The 20,034-nt window shown below is 60.4% G+C and overlaps 2 protein-coding genes across 2 annotated transcripts; both read right to left on the reverse strand.

Annotated features, from left to right (window-relative positions):
- Nucleotides 1-985: 985 nt before the first annotated feature.
- LOC138100014 (twist-related protein 2-like) lies at nt 986-6,231 on the reverse strand. Its single transcript, XM_068997680.1, has 2 exons — nt 5,489-6,231; nt 986-1,571 (listed from the first exon to the last, which is right to left on the reverse strand). The coding sequence occupies exon 1, from the start codon at nt 5,965-5,967 to the stop codon at nt 5,494-5,496; it is 474 nt and encodes a 157-aa protein (XP_068853781.1). The 5' UTR covers nt 5,968-6,231; the 3' UTR covers nt 986-1,571; nt 5,489-5,493.
- Nucleotides 6,232-12,321: 6,090 nt separating this feature from the next.
- On the reverse strand, nt 12,322-19,004 carry SLC48A1 (solute carrier family 48 member 1). The gene is made up of 3 exons (XM_068997676.1): nt 18,829-19,004; nt 14,792-14,959; nt 12,322-13,352 (listed from the first exon to the last, which is right to left on the reverse strand). Exons 1-3 carry the CDS (start codon nt 18,965-18,967, stop codon nt 13,216-13,218), a joined length of 444 nt encoding a protein of 147 aa, XP_068853777.1. The 5' UTR covers nt 18,968-19,004; the 3' UTR covers nt 12,322-13,215.
- Nucleotides 19,005-20,034: the final 1,030 nt, after the last annotated feature.

Consider the following 20,034-nt stretch of genomic DNA (forward strand, 5'->3'; position numbering starts at 1 on the left):
GGGCCGGGGGTCCCACGGGGGGTTCCGGGGTGGGGGTCCTGGCAAGGGATGGGGCAGGGGATGGAGGGACCCCCCGAGCTCCCCCCTGCTGGATTTTACCAGGAGGAATCCACCACGCACGGACTTTTTGGGGGCTTTTTCCCCCCCAAAAAAGGGGGTCAGAAGGGTTGTTAGGATGTTTCTCTCATTTTAAGGGGTTTTTGCCCATTTTAAGTCAATACAGGGATTTTTTTAAAAAAAACAAGATGCAGCAAAATATTTGAAAATATTTTTTTAATATATTTTACCTTTTTAAAAAAAATTTTTTGGTTGGAAACCGGAGTCTCACTCCACAGATGGGTCTTTGCCCTTTTATTATTATTTTTTGAAAGAAGATTTTAAGTTCTGAAGGCGATTTCGTTTCTCAGCTGTAAAATCCCTCCCGTGAGGCGCTGAACGAAGCCGCCACAGCCCCGTTTTTAACGGAGTTTCTGACTTTTTTAAGCACCTCCAGATTTTCTGGAAGGCTGCGCTCGACTCCCCGGAGCAGGGGATCCACTCCCACTGCACGTAAAAATTGGGAATTGGCTGGAAAGAGTCACTCTGGGCCTTCCTGTGGCTCCTCCGTGGATTCTCTGATCACAACTGAACTCCTCTCCCATGGAGTGTTTGGGGGCTCAGGCCCGTTGCAGCCTCCCTGAGAGGGATTTTTTCCCCCTTTTTCTGCCATAACAGGCAAAAAAAAACCCCAAACGCTGATTTTCTTTTGCCTGATTCCAATAAAAGCGGCGCAGCCGAGGGAGGTGCAGGAGGGACCCGGCAGCACCATTTCCGTAGGAAACACAAGGATTGAACCCTGGAAAAGTCCCCCGAGCTTTATTGGGGTCGTTTTGGGCACCCCCAACACCTCCATCATCCCCTCCCTGCCCTCTCCGCGCCCCCAAAACAGCCCAAACCCCCTCAGAGTTCCCGAGACGGCCCCAAATTCCCCCATTCCCGCCGGGTCCGTGTCCAGCCTCCATTTCTGATAAATTCAGAGGAATTGCGTGGTTCCACCGGGGCGTTTGCGAGGCCCATCCGTGGGGCAGGAGTGGCTGGGGGGTGCCTCAGGGTGGTCATGAGCCCCCAGATGCCCCCAAATCCTTGCCATGCTCCTCCATGGGAACACAATCCATGGGAACATCCCGGCGCAGACCCTTCGGAGCGGGATAAAAGTGCAGGGACCCCCGAGGTCCTTGGAGCCAGCGCGGGGGGCTCCAGCCCTTCCCTCATCCCAGAGGAATTGTCCTGCCCAGTCCCGGCTGGAGGCAGCTCCAGGAGGCTCCGGGAAGGACTCGGCTTCCCGGCAGTCCCGGAGGAGGAAACCGGGATCATTCCTTACCTGCGAGCCCACAATAAATTCCAGCCCCCAGAGTTCCTCCGGCAGCTCCAAACCAGCTCCTCCCAACCCAAACCAGCTCCTGCTGCGGCTCCCTCGGGCCCATTCCCAACGTTCGAGGGCTGTCAGGGGCTTTGGGGGTCGTTCCCTCCTCTCTCCGGGGAGGCTCCTGGGGTTTTTCGGGTGCTGGAGCTGCTTCCACCGAGGCGGAGACCTGGGGGGAGACAGCAGGGTCAGGTTGGGCTCAGCCCAGCTTCCCAAAATCCTGCAAATCCATCCCCTGTGGAGCCAGCGGGGAAGAGCCGCCCTCGGCCGCTGCCTCCGGAGCTTCGCCTTCCCGGATTTCCCTGGAGCCGCAAGCGATGTGCCGGGAAACATCCCCACACCTGAGCCCAGGAATTAAAGAACCCCAAATCCCAGTTTTTCCTGCAGATCTGATCTCTGGGAGCCCTCCCGGAGCCGGGGCCGTGCAGGGATGGCGGAACGGGAGCCAGGCTGGAGGATGGAGCAAGGAATCGGCTCCTGGGAGAGCTCGGGAACGGCTCCGGCAGCTCAGGGGGCACGAGGGGATCGATCCCTGCGGGGCAACGGCTCCTCCTTCCCAGCCTTGGTGCTCCCGGCGCCCCCGGCGCTCCGGGCTCATCCCATCCCCTCCCGCTTTGTCCCCGGCCATTTCCTCGCGCAGTCGCCGCGACGTTTCCCTCCGGAGAGGGATAAATCGAACTCTCCAGGAATTCACCCCCGGGAAGGGCTGAGGCAATGCCGGGGGTGGGGGACAGAGGGGAAAATGCCCCAAAGGCTGATGCGTCCCAAGGCTGAGCCCGTGGGATCGACGATGGGCACATCCAGGGGCAGCCAAAATGGCCAGGCAGCACCATCTCAGCCCAGCCCACGGAAAAATGGATCAGCTCCCCTCGCTCCCTGAGCCCAGCGAGGTCTGATCCCAAAAAACGCACTCCCGGCGGGATTTCAGCAGCTGCCGAGGGCTGCGGGAGCCTCCGGAGGGTTGGACAAGGTTTAACACCAAAAAACCCTCAGGGGGGGATTTCAGGGCTGCCCGAGGGCTGCGGGAGCCTCCGGAGGAGCTCAGCCCTGCAGGATTTGGGATGGAGAAGCGCACGGAGCTCCCCGAGCCCATCCTCCCCCTCCCTGCAGCATCCCCACCTCTGTCCCCAGGAACGGGAATTGATGCCGGGCACGCAGCTCCCGAGCGTTCCCGCAGCTCCCGCTCCCCCTCAGCTCCCGGGTGCCTTCCCTGACAGCCGGGATGAAAAACGGGCTCGTTCCAGAGGCATTCCCGGAGCCGAGGCAGCTCCAGCGAGCTCCGGCTCCTTGCAGGGGCCATAAACCCGGAGACATTTCCACGTTCCCGAGGGCCGGATCCGTGATTTTATGTCTGGATTAATTTTAACTAATCCTGAGCAGTGCGGGGACCCTGCCGCGGAGAGCAGCTCACGCTCCCTGGGTGGTTTTTTCTCTTTTTAATGAAAACATGGAGGTTTTTGCTGGAAAAATGAATCCAGCAGCTCCGGTCGTGCCTTTGACAATTCCCTGCAAGCAGCCCGGGATTTTGGGAATGTCCCACATCCCTCATCCAGGGCGGCTCCTCCTGCCCCTCCAACATCTCCCCGTCCATCCCGAGTGGAAATGGCGGCTCCGGGAAGAGCAGCTTTGGGGGAACCCTCTGGCCTCCAAACCTGCTCCGTGCCAGGAGCCAATCCCAGGAGCACCGACTCACCCGGGAACAGATTTCCCGGGATTTGGGCAGCTCCTCACCTCTCCTGGGAACTTAGCCCCAAAGTGGGGATCCCGGACCACCCTGGCCAGTTTAACCAGGGGCTGGATCCACTTCTAAGGGACCGATCCGGGGCGGGAAGGGATCCCTGCTTTCCTGCCGGCTGCAGAGGGATCTGGGAGCAGCTTTTAAAGCAGCTCGAGATGGATTTCCTGAGCTGGGAAATAGGGAATAGGGAGCAGAGAACAGGGATGGGAGCTGTTCCCGAGCTCCCCCAGTGCCCCGGAGCAGCGAGGGGTGTTTATAAATAAAAGCAAATGAAGCAGCCGCCAGACAAAGCCGATTCCAGGCGAGAGCAACAGTCCCCAAAGGGAAGATTTATCCAAGGTCTTTCAGGAGAGACAATTAAGTGAGGGCAACTCGAGAGAGGCGATAAATCCAGGGAGACAAATGAAGGGCAAGGAACATCAGCCCTCGCGGCTCCGCCAGCCGCTCCCCCCGGCAGTTCCAGCTTCCAGCCTCATTTTCTCCTCCAGCAGGGAAAGAAACCATTTTAATGTGCTCAAGACTCTGCCGAGAAAAGCTGAGCTGGGGGGGACTTCAAACGTGATTTCTGTTGCCTGAGGGCTCCATCCCTCTTTCCCCGGCTGATGTCTCCCGGTTAACGAGGGCACATCCACATCCAGCTATTCCAGCCCCCTTTGATATTTAATAGGCCGAGTTCCACTATCCAGGGGCTGCTTTCCATTAGGAAATCCCAGCCCCGTTGCGAGCGCCGGGTTCGTTCCCTCCCGGGAGCCTTCCCAGCCCGGCACCGCTTCCCCCACGGCCCTTCCCTGCTTTTGGGGCTTTGCTGGGAGAATCCCCGTCCCTTCCCCTCCCGGCCCAGCTGCGATTGTTCACCGGGACCCAAAAACGCTGCAGGTTGGCCCAGGGAGGGGGATTCCCTCCCCAGCTGGAGGATGGAAGCACGGAGCCACTCGGGATCAATTTTAACGGGAATGATGATCCCGCTGCGCTCACGGGAGCTCTCCAGAGTGACTGAAGGGTCTTTAATCCCTCTGTTTATCTCGGGAGCACAGCTCCTGCCAAGAACTCGGCTTAAATAAACAGCTCTGGGAGTCGGTGCCGGCCACGGAGCCGCGTCGGGTTCTGCACGCAGAGGGAGCAAAAATGGGTCTGGGGGTGCCGGGGAGGGGGCTCAGCCTCCCCCACCTGCCCAGGGCAAAGGGATTTCAGTCAGGCTTTGCAAAATTCGGGATGAAGCCATGCCAAGCAGCTTCCCTCTCCTTTGGGAGCACCCCCAGAACACCCCCAAAACTGGAGAATCCAGCCCCAAACTGCCAAACCCAAAAGAGGGTGCCCAGAAGAGGGTGAGGGGTCCAGGGAGTCACGGGGAGCTCAGCATCTCCAGTGGTCCTGGAGGATTTTGGGGATCCCAAAGCGAGGACAAAGGGACACATGCTCCTCCTCTGGCCAGCCCCAAGGGGAGGTGACCCTGGTGTCACCCAGCGAAGGGCAGCTCCCAGCAAGGACAGGATTTAATGTCTGAAACAGCAGGGTCTGCCCCCAAATATTGAGATCTATGCATGAATTTAGCATAGTGCCAGATTTCCTGCTGGTTAGGAGGGATCGGGCTGGGAAAGGGAGTTTCAAGGTGGCCCATCCTCAAACGAAATCCCCTGGGAGATGCTCAACCCCTGAGCCAGCGCTGGCACCTCCACGGCCTCGAATTCGGGGCTGTTCAGTGCTCGAGGAGAGCCAGGAGGAGCCCTGGTGCTGCCCGGGGGGGGGGGGGCCTCTCGGGAGCTGGGCTCCCATGAGGTGTCCCTGGAGCTCCCAGCTTGGGAATGTCCTCTGGAATTTTCTGCTCCTGCTCTGCGGGAAGTGCCAGCGCGTCGCCGACTCCGCTCCTCCTGTTCCTGATTCCTCCCGGCCCTAAAACCCTGAAAACTGAACTATTCCCCTCTCAGCGTCCTGAAGGACACTCAGGGGGGTGGCTGGATGGAGCTGAGTCCCTCAGACTTCCCCATGCAGTGCAGAATTCCTGCGGATCCAACGCGATCACGGATCCCATCCTGCCTGCAGCGCTCCACGAGAGGAACAGGGGGCAGCCGGGCAGGCTGGAGGACACGAGGCCACCCCAGGGCAGGGTGGGTTTGACTCCTCAGCAGCCCCAGCACGGCCAGGACGGAGTCTGGGAATAAATCAGATTTTTAAAACCCCCTTTCAAAACCCTTCCTGCCGCTGCTCTGGAGCAGACCCCGCTGAGTGGGATCAGCTCGGAAACCACCACCTCCTCCCGCTCCGGGGTCCGGTAGGACAAATCCCTCGTCCCTGGAGCGCCGGGCGGGGATCGAGCCGCGGGGACACGGCGATGTCCCGGCCATACGTACCCGGCTCAGTGGGACGCCGACATGGACCAGGCGCCCTCCATCCTCCACACGGAGAAGGCGTAGCTGAGCCGCTCGTGGGCCAGGAAGTTGCAGCTGGTGGCGACCTTGTGGTCCAGCTCGTCGCTCTGCAGCACCTGGCACAGGAAGTCGATGTAGCGGGCGGCCAACTTGAGCGTCTGGATCTTGCTGAGCTTGTCCGAGGGCAGCGTGGGGATGATCTTGCGCAGCTCCGCGAAGGCGTCGTTGAGGGACTGGGTGCGCTGGCGCTCGCGCACGTTGGCGATGACGCGCTGGGCGTGGGCGTCCTCGGGGGGCTGCGGGGCCGGGCTGCGCCGGCTGCGCTTGCCCTGCGGCGAGGGGGCTCCGCCGGGGCCCTGCCCGCGCTTGCGGCCGCTCTTCTTGGGCAGCCGCTCGGCCTCGTCCTCGCTGGTGGCCGCGCTGCCCTCGGGGGACTCCGGGGAAAGGTTTTCCTCCTTCATCTCCTCGGCTCCCTGGGCTGCGGAGGAGCCGGCGGTGGCTCCCGAGGCACGGCCCGGAGCATTCGCCCTCGGGGCTCCCCGGGCGCCCCAAGCCCCGCAGAGCTCTCCAAGGAGCTCCTTGGCTTTTCCTTTGGGCCAGGAGAGGAGGGCGCTGGGATGACTTCGGGAACGGCTCCTGCTGATAGGGCGAGCGGGGCGGGGGCGGACCAGGCGCAGACCAATGCAGGGGAACGCCAGCGGCTCTGGAGCTTATGGGTTCCAGATTTCCTCTCTCCCTCCCCACCGCCACCCCGAGCCCTCAGGCACAGATGCTCCGGCTGCCGCCCGGATGTCGGGGGACGTTCCCGGTGCCAAGGGAGCCCCAGCCATGGAGCTCAGCGGTGCCTTTTGGGGGGGTTGGGCCTTTTTTTAGATTATTTTTCAACCCAGTTGACCCCACAAAGAAATATCCCCTTCTCTGGGGTGGAGGAGGAGACTTTCACCTGTGAGGGATGTGGAGCCACAGGAGCTGCAATGAGCGATTCAGGAACTCCCAAAATCCAAAGGAAGAAGCAGCCAAAGGGAGATCGGCATCTGTAGGGCTCTTGAGGAGCGGCTTCGGCCAAAATGAGCTTGAGTTTGTGTCCATTTGTCCATCCATCTGTCCATCCCTTCATCCATCCACCCATCCATGCATCCATCTGTCCATCCCTTCATCCATCTGTCCATCCATCCATCCCTGCCTTCATTCCCACCATCCCACATCGCCCTCATCACCCTCACCCATCACCAAATCCCTGTCAAGTAAATCCAGCAGCTCCTGGAGGGAAGGGGAAGGGGAAGGGGAAGGGGAAGGGGAAGGGGAAGGGGAAGGGGAAGGGGAAGGGGAAGGGGAAGGGCAGGACCTCTCTGCTCTCTGGGGCTGAGAATCCCCTGGGAGGGTGGGATCGGGGCCGGATCTGGGGCTCCAGCAGTGCTGCCGAGGGCTGGGGAGCTGCCACCAGCTCCAGCTGAGGCTCAGGCTGTGCCTGGCCTTTATTCCTTAATTATTTCTTTTTTTATTGTTTTCCTTTTAAAAGAAAATAAAATTGTATTGAATTTCGCCGGGAGAGCGGTTCTGGTCGGGGGAGGGGAGGTTTGGGATCGGGGCTGGGATCCCAGAGCAAAGGGAGGAACACAATGAGCTTTGAAGTGCAGGAAGGAGCAGCCCCACACCCCAAGGGGCTTTTGTCCCCACATTTGGAGGGTTTGCGGCTTCTCCCTCAAACATTTCAATTTGTTCTTTCAGTGAGTGTTTTTCTGGAAGGATGTTCATCCAAACTTCTCATGGAAAGGTCACAAGGCACCAAAGTGGTTTCAATAACTCCTCCAGCTCGCTGGGGGTTCTTCTGGTGCTGCTTTTGACACATCAGGGAAAATTTCAGGCCTTAAAGGAAAAAAACCAACTCAGCCAAGGCCAGCTCACTTGACTCAGGGAGAAGTCACCAGATGGGAGATCTGAATTCCCAATTCCCACCAATTCCTGGCCCCTCCGGACACGTCCCCTCCTGGTTTTCCCCCAGCCCCTCACATCCATCACCCCTCAGGAAGCTTTTGGGGGGGGTCTTCAGGGGAATCTCCTCCCAGGGGACAAGGGACAGGACAGCAGGAAACAGCCTCGAGTGGTGCCACCAAAGGTTTAGGTTGGATATGGGGAAAATTCCTCCTGGGAAAGGCTGTCCAGCCCAGGGCAGGGGAGGAGTCCCCATCCCTGGGGGGAATTAAAAGTGGAGGTGGCACTTGGGGACGTGCTTGGGGTGGCCTTGACAGTGCCAGGGAAGCATTTGGTGCCCTCAGCGGGTTTGGTTTGGTTCTGTTTTGCTTTGTTTGGGTTTTTTTTTTTCTCCAAGCTCCTTTTCTTTGTTCCAGAAGACAAAAATAATCCCCGTTTCATCCCGCGTGAAAATAAAACCAAAAAAAAAATGAGGATAACGCTGATAAATGAGGAACATGAAAGGGAGCCGGGAATAGCCGCTGCCCCTGGAGGCCGGGAAGCGCCTTGGGACCCGCAGGTTTTTCCAGTTACGGCGGCCTCGAGTGGAAACAGCTGCGGGGCGGCCAAAAACGCGGAGCATTCGCGCCGCGTGTGGTTGCCGTGGCAACCGCGGGGAATTTGGGGCGCGGGGATCGGGCTGGGAACGGGAACCCGCGGGGTGCTTTGATCCCGGGCTGATGGATGGCCCCAGGATCTTTTTCCCCAGCCCAGTGACCTCACGCTCCCGGAACGCGCCGGGATCCGTCAGAACTCAGAGATGTCGGCGAAACGCGGCCGCTCCGCGCTGCCCCTGCGGGGTCGGGGGGGCTGAGGGGGTGCAGGGGGTTCTGGGGGACTGGGAGCGATCCCGGTGTTTTCCTGAGGGATGGGGTCGGGATGAGCTGCGGGATGAGGCGAGGGAAGGAGCCCGCGGGTGCTGCCCCTCCCAGGCCAGGCCCATCCTGTTCCACTTCATTCCAACACGAAAAATTCCCCTTTTTCCTCCCCATCCGCTCCCATCTGGCCATCAAAGGGGTGAAGCACCAGGATCGGGGTCTCACTGCCAGGAGCTGTCCTGAGCTCTCCCAGCACGGAGCTGGGAATGTTTGGAATGTCAGGATCAGTCCCAGATGGATGGAGGGAGGCATGGATGGATGGATGGATGGATGGATGGATGGATGGATGGATGGATGGATGGAGGGATGGATGGATGGACGGATGGATGGATGGATACATGGATGGATGGACGGATGGATGGATGGAGGGATGGATGGAGGGATGGATGGATGGATGGAGGGATGGACAGATGGATGGATGGACAGATGGCTGGAACCACATCCCAGGGAATGCTGAGTTATTTTTGTGGGAGCAGCTCTGGGATCCCTCGGAGCTGACTCAGGTTCCTGCCTCTCTCCTGGGACAAACTCAGAAAAGCCCCTGGAGCTGCAAACCCCACCCAGAGCCACCACCCCCGGATGTCCCCAAAGGCCTGGGTGTCCCCAGCCCCTCGGACTATCCACGGTGGGGGTGTCTGGCAGGAGCCCCTCAGCTGCCCCGGAGGGAAGGACCCCACTCTCCCAGAGCTGCCCCGATCCCGGAGCTGCCCCACCCCCTCCCAGCCCCACAGCACATCTGGGACACCCCCGGAGCCTTCAAAGCCGTGTCTGGGGAGAGACGAAAGGCCCGGCTCAACTCCTGGCTGGAGATGAAAGGAAAACTCTCCCTCGGCGGCTGGAACGAGTTCCCGGTGCTTCGGAGCAGGGCTGCCGGGGCCCATTCCCTGCGCTGCCTTTCCAGAGGGATTCCGGGGCAGATTCCCGGGGTGGCCGTGGCCCGAGTGGGCTCCGGGCTCCCCACGGGGCTCCCGCGATGCTCCGTGGGTTGGGGGGGATGAGGGGCAAAGGGACGGGGAGGGAAAACTCCTTGAGGACGAGCCCGGGGCTGGGGAGCGGCTGCTGGGCGGATGCGAGCGACAGATTTTCCTCATTTCATCCCAGGAAATTCTATTCCGATTAAAAGGCGTTTGATCTCCACGGAGCAGGCGGGGGGGGCGGGGTGGGGTTGGATTTCTCTCCGATTGTTGGGCTTTATGGGGCTCATGGATCAGCTCAAAGCTCCCAGGATTTCGGGGCTGCAAAACGTGGAGTTGAATTTTGGGGTTTATGAAAAGGTGGAGGAGGAAGGGTCGGAGCCACGAACACCCCGGGGTCCCCCCTCTCCTGGTTTTCCAAAAGGTTGATCCCTCTCCATCAGGGAAGGGGAATCTTCCAGCTCCACATCTTCTCCATCATCAGGAACAAAAGGGTTTTTTCCAGGCTGGAGAAGGGAAACGTCCTGGTGTTGTGGGAGTTTGGGGTCCTCAGAGGGGTCATGGGGGTCTCGTGGGATTTGGGGTTTCCTGAGGGCTGGAGGGGATGGATTTGGTTGGGGTTTATTGGCCTAAAAAAGGGGTACAAGCCACTTAAAAGTGAGGCAGAGCCACCACAAGAGAAAGGCAGGAGGAAGGGGCCGCTATTTCCCTCTGGTCGTTATTCCAGCCCACTCCTGGCTTTCCAGCCCTTTTCCCCCATCCTTCTCTCCCGTTCCCGGTCGAGGAGGAAGAGGAGCATTGACCCTTCCATGGGAAGTGGCTCCAGCCCAGCTCCAGGCTGCGAAGGAGCAGAGGGACCCCCCGATGACCCCTCAGCCGAGCTGTGCCTTGGTCCCCTCAGGCTCTCCACAAACCCCATCCCGAAGGCTCTTCCCAGATATCCTAGCCCAGGGATTTTCAGTCTCTTCGTTAAGCACTGGGCCCATATTGAACCGTTTTATTCCCTTGGTTGCTCTCCAAGCTGAGAATTGTCCTAAAAATAACCATTCCCAGTTCTGTGTGTGATGTTCGCCCCCCTCTCCCAGCCCTGGCTCCGTCCCAGCTCCCCCAGCTCTGGTGAGTTCATCCCGACACCAAAACTGCTCTGTTGGGGACCTTCAATCCCGCTGCCACTTCCTACCCAACCCCCTGGCTGGAGCACGGATTCCCTCGGGAATGGCGGCAGGACTGGGCTCGTGTCCGTGTGTCCGGCGCCCTCCCAGCTGGCCACAGCCCCTGGGAGCCAGGAGACTCCTCTGGGATTCCTGGCTCCAGCCCCAAGCTCTTCCTCAGGGACTCTTCCACACCGTCTCCCTTGTCCCATCCTCTCTCTCCCTTCCAGACCCTCGGGATGCCGTGAGTGAGGTGGAATTTGGGGGATTTTCTGCTTTTTCCCATCCAGGGAACAAAGGGCAAATCCAGGCTGAGCCAGCGCTGTGTCCAGGCGGATCCAGGGAGCAGGGACACCATGGTGGCATCACCGTGTCCTGGAAGGCTTGGGGCACACTCCCTGTCCCTGGCTGTGCCTGGCACATTCCCGCTTCCAGCCCCCGTTCCCAGGGAACGGCGCAGACTTCCAGGGGAAGGATGGGACCCGCTGCAGCTCCATCAGGATTCCCCTGGGAACAGGGACCCGTGACCCTCCTGCAGGTCGCTTCAGGCCCGTCCCCGAGCTCAGCCTGTCCCCAAGGCCAGCCCCACCCCTGGGCCCCTCTGGAAGCCCCAGGACCCCTCTGCTGCAGCTCCCGGAGCTGAGGGACACCCCCAGAGCCACGCTGGGGACACCCAGCTGGGATTTGTGTCCCTGCACACGAGGACGGTGTCCCCAGCACCTCCCTCCCCCAGAGCCTCCTGGAGGGTCCCCCCAGCCCCACGAGGCTCATCCGGAGCCTTTGAGGCGCCGCTTCCGCCCTCGCCACATCTTGAGAGCAGATTGGGAAAATGCAAAAAATCTGTTGTTTTCCTTCGGGTGCCTTTGAATCCCTCCCCGGGCAGGAAAAGGGGGATCGGGGCCACCGCCGGACCCTCGGGAGGTGACGAGACCCCCCAGTGGGTCCCAGTGAGGTGCTGGTGACAGTGGGAGCCATGAGGGCCCTCCAGGAGCTCAAATACCCCCTAAAATCCAGCAGAGGCTCCCCAGTTCCTGAAGATTCCTCACACTGTCCAGCACCAGGGAGTAAGGAACGCTGCAAAGGGAAAATTAGGCAATTCCATGAAAAATGGGGCTGGGAAAGGCTGGTGCAGCTGGAGAACGGGGCAGGGCGACTGGGACTTGGTGGGGCCTGTGGGGAGAGAAGGGGTCAGGGCGAGGGGACAGATTTGAGACTCCTGGGAAGCCTTTGGAGCCACTAGAACCTCTGTCCCCTCCTGTCCCAGCGCCAGGGAACGGGCAGGGAATTCCAGCCGGGAATTCCTTCCCTCGAAGCGAGACCTCACCCCAGGGCCGGGTCACTGTGGGGACTCGGGTCCCCCCTGCAGGGCCACGCTGAGCTCCTCGGTGGCCCCCGGGCACAGGGATGTCCCTGTTTTAGAGACGTCCCCGTTTTTGGGGTGTCCCAGGGGGTTTTGGGGTCTCGCTCGCGCCCCGCCCCCGGCCCGGGCTGGGCCACTCCCGCCCTCTGGCGGCTCCTGCGGGCCCTGCACCCGAGGGGTCCCGGGGTGTCCCCGCTGTGCCCCCTCCCCCGGACCCCATCTCACGGTCAGTGATGGGATTGGGAATGGGAACTCACTCAGGGCTGACCCCAAAGCCCCCCTGGAGCCCCCCCTGCCCCTCGCCCGTTTCCAGGGAAAAGGGATGGAAACACCACCGCTTCCCCAAAAATTCCTTTGGGCCGAAATCCCCGAATCCCAAGGGATTTGTGAGGGGAAAAGCCGCCTCAGAACCCCCTGTGGATGAGGAAGCGAGCAGCTGAAAGCTCCCCATCACCCCAAAAAGCCAAAGGTGCCGTTCCCACCCGTCCTTCCCAGCTCCCGCGGCGTCCCGGGATCCCAGGGAATTCCAGTGCAGCCAGGCTGGTGAGGGAGCGCTGTATTTGTGGTGGCACAGGGTGACAGCGAGGGTGGCACCGACCCCGGCACCCCCGAGGAGCGAACCAGGAGGAATCCATGTAAAAATAGAGAGAATATTTACACACAGGATCCTTTAAAAAGCCGGGATGTGAAGTGGAAACTCCAGGGCTAGAACACGGCCCAGGGGCTGGGTTTAGGGACTCCAGCAGGTCACAGCCTCACCCCAAAGGTGCTCCTCGATCCATGGGGTCACCTGAGGAGCCCCTGTCCCCTCCCCTCTCCTCCTGCTTCCACAAAAACTTTTCCCTGTTTTTCCCCAGGAACCCTCTCCCTGAGGCTCGGCCAGGCCAGGCCTTGGCCCTGCACCCCTTTCCCCCAGCCACCCCTCTCCCCACACACCCGCTGCTGCAACTTCAAGCGTTAAATACGGCATTTATGGTTAAACACGGGATCCCACTCCTTTTCCAAACGACCCCGGAGAGCAGCCGGGAGCAGCATTCCCAGCCCTGCGAGCTTTGGGATGAGCTGCGCTCCTCCCCCAGACCTCGGGGGAGCCCAAACCCCAAAACCCCGGAGAGGCAGGGCCCGGCTGGGAGCTCCCGGCAGGAGCACAGAGGTGACAAAGGAGCAGGGCGGTGACACAGGCGGGGACTGCCAGCCCCGGGAGCTGCCCTGGGGTGGCACAGAGAGCTCCGGGCTCCCGGGACACCGAGTCCTTCCCTTCCCTCCCCCCTCCCACGGAACGAGCAGCGATGGGTGAGGAAAAGCCAGCAGGAAAAAGCCCCTGTGCGGACAGACAGACAAGACAGACAGACGGACGGACACCCCCGCGGCGCCGGGACGGGGGCTCCTGCTCCGTGTCTGCCTCTCCCCCCTGCTCCGCGCCTCTCCCGGGAGCTCAGAAGTCGCTGAGGATGCTGATGTCGGCGAACTCGGCGCGGTACCGGTGCGAGTAGAGGCTCAGCAGCAGCGCCCACTTGAGAGCCATGAAGCTCCACACGCACGACAGGTAGTAGCTCTTGGGGTCAGTCAGGGCTGGCAAAAAAAAAAAAAAAAACAAACCCCAGGGATTCGGTGAAAATTCCAGCCCCTGGGAGCTCTGCACAGCCCCCGTGGGCAGCACGGCGCTGTATTCCCTGGAATTCCACTGGTATGGGACGATTTCATCAGCTCTGCCACTCTGCCACCCGCCCTGAACTCACCCAGTTCAGGGATCAGATTTGTGGGAATTCCTGGATGTGGCTCAAGGAAACCACCCCGAGCTGCAGCTCCGTTCTCAGCCCTCTCTCCCTCCTCTTCCAAAACTTCACATCACGGGGAAAAAAGAGGAAAAAAAAACCAATTCCTCCTTCTAGGGATGCATTTCTTGCTTGGTGGGATCGATATTTAACTTCCATTAATATTCACTGATCCCCTGTGCAGGTGGGACCAGCCCCCCTCGGGGAACACCAGGAACAGCCTCTTTTGGGAGAAATCTGCCAATTTCCTCTTTGTTTATCCTAAAGCTGCCTCTTCCTTTGAAGCCAGAGGGGGCTGGCTCTGCTTTTTGAGGGCACCTCAGCGGTGCCACATCCCCTGTCAACGTTTGGGGTTGTTTTGTCACCAAATTTGAGGGACGCTTCCAGAACCGGGTGGGGAAAACAATCCCAGCTTGAGCTGCCTGGGGGAAGGTCACCAAAAAATGAAGACGATTGGTTTGAGGAACGCACAAAGCAGCGTTTTCCTGGTAAATTCCAGTCATTCCATGTCCCAGCCCTAAAATCATTCCCTCGTGCAGGGGTTCTACCTTGCCCCAGATTAGGACTTTCCCTAAAAAAAACCCAATTTTCTCCCCAAACAGTTTTTCCTCCCATCTCCAAGAAAGGAGGGGAATGCAAATATTTGGTTTTCCTTTCATATTTGTATTTTTAAGGATTTCACACATGGATTTTCATCCCTTTGCACCAGGAAAACTCCACGGGGAGTTTCTTTCGGCTGAGCCAAGGGGTGTTTTTGGGGTTGTGACCCCACACAGCTTCTCCACCTCCCCCCCCTGGACAACCACGTGGGGCTTCTCAGCAAACAACAAACACAGAAAACCTCCAAGAAAACAACCCCCAAACGTTCTCCCTTTGGTCTGGGGCCAAGGAGATCACGGGAGGGATTTGGAGCTGTTCCTTACGGAATGTTCAGGGGTTTGGAGCAGGGAATGCTGAGTCAGCACCGAGGCCTCGGGCTTGGAGCTGCTCCAGGAGGGATGGACTCGACCTTAGTCATGGAAAGGAGGAAATTCCCAGGTTTTTTGGGGACTTTGCCATGGAAATGAGGCAATTCCAGGTGAGATGGCTCCTGTGGCAGCAATATCCCAGCAGGGCAGGGAAATGCGGTGACATCCCTGCAGCCTGGCCCCAAACGAGGAGGTGGCAGGAGCACCCCCAGCCCTGCTCTGTCCCCTGAATCCCCTCCCAGTATTCCCAGTCTCTCCCAGTACTCACACTGGTGCTGGGTGATGGCCAGGGCCAGGAAGGCGCAGAAGCCCAGCCCGGAGAGGGCGGAGAAGAGGATCCCGACGCAGAGGAAGAACCTCAGCCCTTTTAACCAGGTCCTCCAGTAATCCTGCAGGTACATCACATGCGTGATTAGGGCCCAGAGCGCCAGCACACCTGTCCAGGTGACAGCAGGGACATCAGAACGGCACCCATGGACAGGTAAAACACAGCCCAACCCCCCCAGAGCACCTGGGAGCTCCAGGGAACCCCTGGCAACAGCAGGACACCTGTCCAGGTGACAGCAGGGACATCAGAACGGCCCCTCAGCCCCTCCTGCCCAACCCATCCCTGTGGCTGCTGCCTCTCAGCCCCCCATGGCCACATTCCCTGCTCAGGACAGGCCAGATTCCCACCCTGGGACCCCCACCAGACGCTCCATGACCAATCCCCCCGTGCTGGGGGTCCCCAGGCTGGCAGGAGGGATTTGGGAGCAGGGCAGATGCAGAGTCATCTGCCACAACTGCAGAGTCATCGCTCCCCAAACGCTGTCCCAGGGTCTGGTGACAGAGCTGAGCCCTCAGCTTCCCCAAAATCCACCTCCCCCACTTCCTGCTGCCCCGGGCTCCAGCGCTTCCAACCCACATTTCCGACAGAAATGGGGAACTTGGGGTTTTGAGTCAGCAAAAAGCTGCTCCCCGCTGAGCCGGCCCCGATGACTCAGCAGAATGGACCCAAATGCTGAGTCAAGGTTTGGTGTTCCCACCCCAAAATCGCCGCTGCCGCCCCGAGCTCTGGGTGGGGAGGGCAGCAGCTGAGCCCCTCGAGTTCCCCCGACCCCGATCCAAGCCCTGGCCCAGCTCCCCAGGGGCAGCTCTGGGCCAAAACACCACCTCAAAACCTGAGGGTTTCAAACGACTTTTCCAGGGAAATGAAATAAAAGTTGTGACTTATTGAAAGCTTGGGGTGACTGGCTGCAGGAGCTGCAGGTTTGCACCTCAGGGATTCCCCCCAGATTCCCTCCTCCTTCCCTAAAGCACTTTGTCCCTAAACCCTGAGCCACGGGACAAAACCCCGGAGCAGCAGCAGAGCCTGGACAGCTCCAGTCCCACCCTGGGTTAAAACAACACCCAAATACCTCCATAAAAACACAGATCCCTGTGGATTCACCCCACACCCGAGGGCTGCGGTGGCCCTGGAGCAGGAGCTGCTCCATCAGACACAATCCACAAGGATTTCCGACAGGGAAGCTCCCTCTGAATCCAACCCCAATTATCCCGGGGACACAAAGCCCCAGGAAAAGGAAACAACCCCAAAGAGCCCTGCCTGAGGCAAGGAGAGAGGAGCTCGCAGGTATCGGGACTAAATCAATTCCTGGTTAAAACACAAAACCCTCCCAGCGCCCCTGGGAGGAGCTGGAATAAATCCCAGAAGTTCAAAGCAGGCCTGGAAGCCGGGGCACAATTCCCCCCCCCAACCAGCAGACCCAAATATTTGGATAATATCTGGGTTGTTTGAGCTCGAGGGAAACAAACTTTCCCTCTCTGCAAACATCCAAACAAAAACTGGGACAAACACCAGGTTTTGTCAGTCGCCTGCTCCTCCCCGAGGAGATCCTTCAATCCCAGGGAAAGCAGGGATGTTTGTTGGGAACGAGCTCAGCTCCACGTGCTCACGGCAGGGCCCCGTGTCCCACACGGAGATCCCGGGAAAAAACAACAAATCTGCAGCAGAGGCCAAAAAAAAAATCCTCAAACAAACACAAAAAACCACGGAGTTATTCCACAAGGAGCCCCCTGATTTCAGCACTCCTGCAAGGAGCATCCCGATTCCAGCTCCAAACGGGTGGTGATGGCAAAGAAAACGAGGGTAAAAATGAAAAATGACATTAAAAACTCCCTGCAAAGTCCCAGAAAATGGTGACCAATTCCAAGGCATTTTTTTCCCCATGTGTTTACAAAGCCTTCAGTCCTTTTCCAGCTAAACAAGTCCCTTTTATCCACTCCAGCTGCAGCATCAGCTGGAATGAGCTGAAATCCCCACTCCAACAGGAGCCGGAGCTTTGCCAACTGAAATGCTGCCATTTCCATGTTTTCCAAACTTTGCCTCTCCTGGGGGATCCCAGGAGCCTCAGCTGGGTTTGGAATAGGTCAGAAACGGGGGGGTTTTCCTGCCAAAACTGCTGGGGATCCACACTGAAATATTTTAGGGAAACAGCTCCGGAACGAGAGGAACCTTTGGAATATTCTGGTGTTGCAGCTGACCCCGAGTTCAGCTTCCACTCCTTCCGTTTCCCAGGTGTTCTTAAAATTCCAAGAGTCTCCAAAGCCCCCACGACTGGGTGGAAATGGAATGAAACCCCTGGGGAGAGCCAGGGAAGGACTTTCTGGGGTCTGGGATGGAGCTACAGCCCCCGCCGGGAGTTTCTGCCTCCAACAGGGCCACGGGGCCGGGCTGGGATTTGGGATGATCCCAAAAGTCCCAGGTCTGCACCACGGAGATCCTGGGGATTGGGGAGCTGCTCTTTCCAGGCAGCAGTGGGGGATTCTCACTCCCAAAGCCGACTGGAAGGACTGGAAAGGCTGCTCAGCACCTGGAATTCCATAATTACAGGGCTCCAGTCCCAGCCTCGGTTTCCCTCCGTGGAACTTTAACATTAGACTTGGGTTTAATAAAGGTTTGACTGTAAATAACAGGGAATGAGTGAAATTTAGCGCAGGCAGCACTGGAGGGCTGATTCCCAAGCAGGAAAGTTTCTCTGGGAGATAAGGGGAGTATCAACAAACTGATTGCAGAGACAAAGCTGGAGATTCCTCGGGATCAGGAGGAATTCTTCCAGCCAGGAAGTGTGTGGATAAACATCCCCAAACACAGATCCAAAGGCACAGCGGAGGCATTAAAAATGAGATAAACATGGACCAACAGGCAGAGCTTGGCTTAATCAGGGCACCTTAACGAGGATCTGCGAGTTCCGCTGTCAAAATTCCACTGTCAGAATTCCTCCCTGAACACAAAACACAGCAGAAAAACCCTTTGTGTGCTCTTTCTCCTGCGTTTCTGGTTCAAGACCCCCCAGCTTTGTGCCATTCGCCAAAGCAAAGTGTGGGAATTCACTGCTGAACCCCAGTTCCAGCTGGAATTAAAAGCTTTTTTTTGGAGGGAGAGGAAACAGAGATGAGCCCAGTCCTGCACCTCATCCCTGGATGCTTTCTAAATTTTAACTTCACTTTCTGCTCTTCCTCCAGGAGTTCAGCCAGGGAAGCCCTGGACTCTGTCCTGCTCCAACCCAATCATTAACCCAGAGCCACAGACCCCCCAATCTCCCAGATTTCTGGGCACATTAGGGCGCAGTTTTACCCCTGTGGTCCAAATCCCTCTTCCAGAGCGGTCTGGCACAGCTGCTTCCAGCATTTGGGGAAATCAGGATTTCTTTGTTTCCCTAAAAACCTCAGTGGCAGGAAAGGGGCTCCTCGGCCCCATTTCTGTCCTGACACCCCCATAGCCCTGATACCCCCCTGGGGAAGGGGCTCCTCACTCCCTCTGCAGCTCCCAGGGCCCCGCAGCCCCCTCAGCCCTGGGGAAGGGGCTCCTCGGCCCCATTCCTGCCCTGACACCCCCATAGCTCTGACACCCCTCCCAAACCTCCCCTCAGCCCTGGGGAAGGGGCTCCTCGGCCCCATTCCTGCCCTGACACCCCCATAGCTCTGACACCCTTCCCAAACCTCCCCTCAGCCCTGAGATCCCCCCTCAAACCTCCCCTCAGCCCTGGGGAAGGGGCTCCTCGGCCCCACCATCGCCCTGGACCCGCTCACACCCCTCACAGCCCCCTCAGCTCCGGGGAAGGGGCTCCTCACTCCCCCCTCAGCCCTCACGCCCCCCCAGCCCCCTCAGGGCTCAGGAAGGGGCTCCTCGGCCCCATCGCTGCCCCGACCCGCTCCCTCAGGCTCAGCCCCCTCACGCCGCCGGCCCCGATGCCCTCCCTCACCCTGAGCCCCCTCAGCCCCCACAGCCCCGGCCCGGCGCCCCCTCGCCCGCCGGCCCCGTACCCGAGAGCCCCCCGGCCGCGGCCGTGCCGGGCTGGCGCAGCGCGGGCACGGCGCTCCAGGCGCAGAAGGCCGAGAGGCCGCTCAGGGCGCCGAAGGACGCGTAGGCGACACGGAGCGCCAGGGCCCCGCGCAGCGCCATGGCGGCCTCGGCGCGGCCCGCCCCCGGCACCGGGACACGCCCCGGACCGGGACAGGGACAGGGACCTGCCCACGGGAACGGGACACGCCCCGGACCGGGACAGGGACCCACCCTCGGGAACGGGACACGCCCCGGACCGGGACAGGGACACGCCCTCGGCACCGGGACAGGGACAGGGACCTGCCTACGGGAACGGGACACGCCCCGGACCGGGACAGGGACACGCCCCCGGCACCGGGACACGCCCCGGGAACGGCACCGGGACATTCCTCCGGCACTGGGACACGCCCCGGACCGGGACAGGGACCCACCCTCGGGAACGGGACACGCCCCGGACCGGGACAGGGACACGCCCACGGCACCGGGACCCGCCCCCGGCACCGGGACTCGCCCCGGACCGGGACAGGGACCTGCCCACGGGAACGGGACACGCCCCGGGAACGGCACCGGGACCCGCCCCCGGCACTGGGACACGCCCCGGGAACGGCACCGGGACCCGCCCCCGGCACCGGGACACGCCCCGGACCAGGACAGGGACCCGCCCCCGGCACCGGGACACGCCCCGGGACAGGGACAGGGACAGGGACAGGGACAGGGACCCGTCCCGAGAACGGGACAGGGACCCGGCACCGGGACATTCCCACGGGAACGGGACAGGGACACGGACCAGGACACGGCACCGGGACACGCCCCGGGACAGGAACACGGACCAGGACACGGCACCGGGACCGGGACACTCCCCCTCGGCCACCGGGACACGCCCCCGGGCACGCTCCCGGCCACCGGGACACGCACACCGGGACCGCGACACGGAACCGGGACGCGCCCACAGACACCGGGACGCGCCCCCGGCCCCGCCCCGCCCCAGCGCGCCCCCTGGCGGACGGGCGGACTGAGGCGGGGACACGGAGGGACCGGGACACGGCGGGGGGGACACGGAGGGGACACGGAGAGCACGGGGGGCGTGGGGTCACCGCGATCCCGCGGGAGACAGGGCTCAGGTGGGGAACACGGGCGGCACCCAGGGACACCGGGACGTGGGGAGCGCGTGGCGTTGGGGACATCTC

Source organism: Aphelocoma coerulescens, chromosome 29 (genome assembly GCF_041296385.1).
Source record: "Aphelocoma coerulescens isolate FSJ_1873_10779 chromosome 29, UR_Acoe_1.0, whole genome shotgun sequence".
Lineage (NCBI taxonomy): Eukaryota > Metazoa > Chordata > Aves > Passeriformes > Corvidae > Aphelocoma > Aphelocoma coerulescens.

Bases quoted from the DNA above. Each gene is read 5' to 3' on its own strand.
- LOC138100014 (XM_068997680.1), bottom strand. From the start codon at position 5,967: ATGAAGGAGGAAAACCTTTCCCCGGAGTCCCCCGAGGGCAGCGCGGCC.
- SLC48A1 (XM_068997676.1), bottom strand. From the start codon at position 18,967: ATGGCGCTGCGCGGGGCCCTGGCGCTCCGTGTCGCCTACGCGTCCTTC. The intron at 14,960-18,828 runs GTACGGGGCCGG...TCACCTGGACAG, and splicing joins CGCGGCCGGGGGGCTCTCGG to GTGTGCTGGCGCTCTGGGCC. The intron at 13,353-14,791 runs GTGAGTACTGGG...TTTTTTTGCCAG, and splicing joins GGCCATCACCCAGCACCAGT to CCCTGACTGACCCCAAGAGC.